The sequence below is a fragment of the Helianthus annuus genome, chromosome 17 (genome assembly GCF_002127325.2).
Source record: "Helianthus annuus cultivar XRQ/B chromosome 17, HanXRQr2.0-SUNRISE, whole genome shotgun sequence".
Lineage (NCBI taxonomy): Eukaryota > Viridiplantae > Streptophyta > Magnoliopsida > Asterales > Asteraceae > Helianthus > Helianthus annuus.
In genome coordinates, this window is record NC_035449.2 from 33,647,890 (window position 1) to 33,652,164 (window position 4,275).

General features: G+C 34.7%; 1 protein-coding gene across 1 annotated transcript; it reads right to left on the reverse strand.

Annotated features, from left to right (window-relative positions):
• Positions 1-457: 457 nt before the first annotated feature.
• LOC110921464 (protein NRT1/ PTR FAMILY 2.13) lies at positions 458-3,979 on the reverse strand. The gene is made up of 4 exons (XM_022165789.2): positions 3,691-3,979; positions 3,354-3,571; positions 1,563-2,125; positions 458-1,466 (listed from the first exon to the last, which is right to left on the reverse strand). The coding sequence occupies exons 1-4, from the start codon at positions 3,812-3,814 to the stop codon at positions 590-592; spliced, it is 1,782 nt and encodes a 593-aa protein (XP_022021481.1). The 5' UTR covers positions 3,815-3,979; the 3' UTR covers positions 458-589.
• Positions 3,980-4,275: the final 296 nt, after the last annotated feature.

A 4,275-nucleotide genomic window follows, 5' to 3' on the forward strand; every position in this document is an offset into this window, starting at 1 on the left:
TGTACATATAAGTGTTAATTCAATGTTTGAAGTCTTGTAGCGATTAGCTGCAGTATAAGTGTGGTATTTGTTTTGATTAAGTTAAAAACATCTAGTTTGACAATAAAACAACCTGGATAATTTTATCACCTTGACTTTTTTAGAATAACATTTAACAAACAAATGGGAAGAAGGGTATTTGGTTACATGATGTGAAGAAAGCTCTGAGCCTTCGATTTCCAAGGAGAATAAAGACAAGGTTTGTTGCTCTTCTCATCTCATCGTTATTACTAGTTAATTTCTTTGCCTACAAGTAAGTTGTTTCATAAAATGCCAATGTGGGTTTAGAGAATTATCTCAAGTCTTGCTTCTTGCTAATTTATTTTGAATTTGATCCACTCAATGGATTATCTATCAACCGATTGGTTCATATCACATAAGCAAAATTACATTGTATAATAACTATAACCATATTCAATTTTAAAAAGTGCACCATATGCATACATTATATCATAACTATAACCATATTCATCTCCCGTTTTGTTACATTACAACTAGATATTATAACACATATATATTCTTGTACCAATCTCTACAAAGCAAAATGATATCATTTTTTTGACACATTTAACTCAATATCCAACTTGGATTCTTCTTCACTACCTTGGATCTTTTCCTTGTATTGATATTGAGATGAGACTATAAGATGATAACCCATATTCAACACCCCCAATCCAGCTATCACATAATAAAAGTAATCGACCCTGCCAGCGTTGATGTCGGCGGCTAACCAATTCGGTTGTCCATGTTTTCCGGTCACCTTATGCACCGTAGTAACCAATGCACTACTCAAATAATTTCCCACCCCAGCCATCACACAGAACATCGCAGTACTCATACTTTTCATGTTATCCGGAAACTCCTTATAGTAAAACTCCAATAGGCCGAGAAGGTTAAACACCTCGGCAAACGCCATCAAGATCAGTTGTGGTGCGAGCCACATGACCGACAAGGGTGCCACCCCGTCTGGCCGGTTGTGAGAAGTTGCAGAATCACGTCTCTTTTTCTCAACCATTGCAGCAGCAATCATCGCCAAGATAGAAAAAACAATACCAATTCCGATACGTTGGAGGAGCGTTATCCCACTTTCTATTTTTGTTATTTTTCGAAGAGATGGGACAAGGATCCTGTCATAGATTGGGAGCCATATCCCGATGGTGATCATGGATATGACACCTATTGACCCTGCTGGTATCTGAAAGTGTGGACCAAGATGACGATCCATTTTCAGGGCTTGTGTCACAGTGAAAGTCCATTGTTGGACTAACGCTGTGTAACATATAACACCCGAGACTAATATAGGAATAACTTTTATTAGGCATTTTACTTCTTCAACTTGTTGTATACTTGCCAAGTTCCAAGAACTTACTCGAGATCCGTCCGGGTTTGTTTCACCATCCAATATTATAGCTGCTTTGTTCAAGTACCTACATAATAAATTAAAAAAAAATAATAATAAACTTTCGTTGATCGTTATAAATATAATTATTCAGAGTATACGCATTTGAATTTAAATAACTTACCTAAATCGATTAGTCAGAGGCAACTTTTGAAATTGGTATGTTCCTTTAGTCATAGGCGGATCATATAGCATTGCCTTTTCAACTTGAAGATTACGTTTCTTGTAAGCCGCAACAAGCGTTTGCGCCATCCCAGAGAAAATACTACCACTGGGTTTGACGTAAATGTACATTTTAGAACCCACAAAGAACAACACAATGGAGCATGCCATGAGTATAGTTGGGATACTGAACCCCAAGACCCAACTCACCGAGTCTTGGATGTAGACGACTACGGTCATGGATATGAGCATAATGATAGTAAAGGTGGTGTAATACCAATTGAAGAAGCTATCAATGCCTTTCCTACCTTCATCAGTGGTTGGGTCAAACTGATCCACGCCAAATGGTAGACTGCAAGGCCTTATCCCACCCGTTCCTACGGACAGGAACCCGAGGGCCAAGACCAAGAAGCCAAACTGTCTAGTGGTTGCACCCTCACATTGGTTGAGTAGGGCTTGTTGACGGGCACATGATGGTGGGTGCAACTTTGGCAATGCTACTATTAAGGTCATGGTCACCATTCCCTAGATAAACAACAGAGTTAATCATTCAAGATTATGGTTCACTTGCTATATATATAAAACAAATGCTAGCAAGATACATATGCTCTCTTAACGAAACCTTGTTCAAAGTTAATCTTAAAACTTATATGAGTTGAAAGTTGAAGGGCCATACTGAAAGATTGATATAATTAGTTTTTATCAAAGTTTGGTGTATTTTATGGAATTATATTGTAATTGATTTAGGAAAGGTTTAATTTCTTGGAGAGCAAGTTTAGTAGTATTATAAATAGGGGTCTAGGTTAATATTTTTATTTATCCTTTTTCTTTGTAAGTTCGTTATAGAAAGAGTCGTGGGTTTGTTCTCCAATATCTCGTGTTCATATTTGTTGATACGTTGTTTGAACCGTCTGGACCAAGAAACCGGCATAAAAATATTACTAAGGTAATTTATATGTTTTTTGTCATTATAATATAACTACAATAAAAGTGGAATACGAGTTTTCATATTAATGTTAGAGTCTAAAATCTGTTTATTTATCATGTAATTTAACCATTTCCATATTTTTGTTAAATCAAAAGATTAATCGAATGATAAAAGTCCGAAAACAGAACCAGCAAAATCATACCTCACTTTCATCGTTCATGACATTCATGGCCATCCAAATTCATTTACACTTTTTGACATACAGGCTAAACATTTCCCCTTATAATCTTTTAATCATGATAGAAATGACATCATGTTTACTTTTAATACATACATATATAAACAGTTGTTTGTTTATATTATATTACCCGAAAACACTTAATTACCAATCCGTAATTAATATATATCATGCATGCATAAAAAATAAATTGATAATAAACTAAATAAAATAGTTAGTAACAGTTACTGATAACATTGTTGATGTTTGATTGCTTATTTATTATAATTATAATAAAGACGAAGACGACTAGACGGGTATTGTATGGTCAATAATTTTGAGCTAAAATGACAGTAGATCCAATGAATATATGGTATCCGTATTAAATGTCTGGCAAACGACTTTGTCGTTTACTTGACGAATAAAAAAGTCCAACCAATATGGTTGTACGTAATAATCGAAATAAATAACGTGATGATTTGTTCTTGATGTAAACTCACCCCAAAAATTACTACAAACGGAATTCGAATATTACCACTATACCATTAGTTGCAAAACGTTAATATTATGTTTGGTGTATGCAAGCTAGCAAAGTTGATGAAAATTACCAAAAGAGTAGCGAAAGAGGAGAAGGCGATGACCCAAAATTTGCCAACATAAGCATCAGAGATGAAGGCTCCAATGAGCGGGAGAAAATTGTTAATTCCATACCAAATGTTGATTAGGTTTGACGCTGATACTTGGTTCATGTGGAATACCGTCATTAGAAACACCGTGAAGTTAGCTACCAACCCAATTGACGCGAGTCTTTCAAAAGATTCATTTCCTATGCATAGTTGATATTTTCAAAAGTAAGGAAAATGAATAGAGTATCCAAACAAGAAAATACAAGTTACCATAGTCTAAATGTTATCGTATCTAAAGAGAAGTTAATAATATTAATACCTAAAATATAAGGCATGGACCTCCATCCACCAGGCTTTCGTTGGACTGGTTTTGGTAGTGGTGGATTATGGTGGTGATGAGCTTTTCCGACTTCATTTTGCAGCAAAGACGACGGTGGTGACATTGGTTATGAAGAAGAGATGGGAAACACTTGCAAAGGAGAAAGACAAATGCTTAATTGCTTCTTGCTGTTTTCTAAGCTCACAAGTATTATATATCCTTTACACTTCAACGTCTATGTATACTTCTCATATAGCAGATACAATTATTGGTTTTTATGGACAAAAATCGGTTAAATTGGTATTCTAAGTTGTTATATTTATTTATTTAAATAAACGAATAGCACACTTGGTAGAGGCGCATGTCTCTTAAAGAGAAGGTTTTAAGTTCAAACCTAAGTAAGGGGAAATAATTTAGAACAGTTAGTGTAAAGAAGTAACATTTCCCGTTTAAAAAAAAAAGAATAAATGAATAGTGATAAGGACCGTATCATTTTTCGAGGGTAATTAAGATAAGTTGATGGTTTCCTAAAATATAATGAATGTTATTACATCCATTTTAGATATCAGATTTAAACTCGTTATC

Coding starts and splice junctions, on each gene's coding strand:
- LOC110921464 (XM_022165789.2), bottom strand. CDS start 3,814: ATGTCACCACCGTCGTCTTTGCTGCAAAATGAAGTCGGAAAAGCTCAT. Junction 3,572..3,690: donor GTCCATGCCTTATATTTTAG/GTATTAATATTA, acceptor AACTATGCATAG/GAAATGAATCTTTTGAAAGA. Junction 1,467..1,562: donor CCTCTGACTAATCGATTTAG/GTAAGTTATTTA, acceptor TTTATTATGTAG/GTACTTGAACAAAGCAGCTA.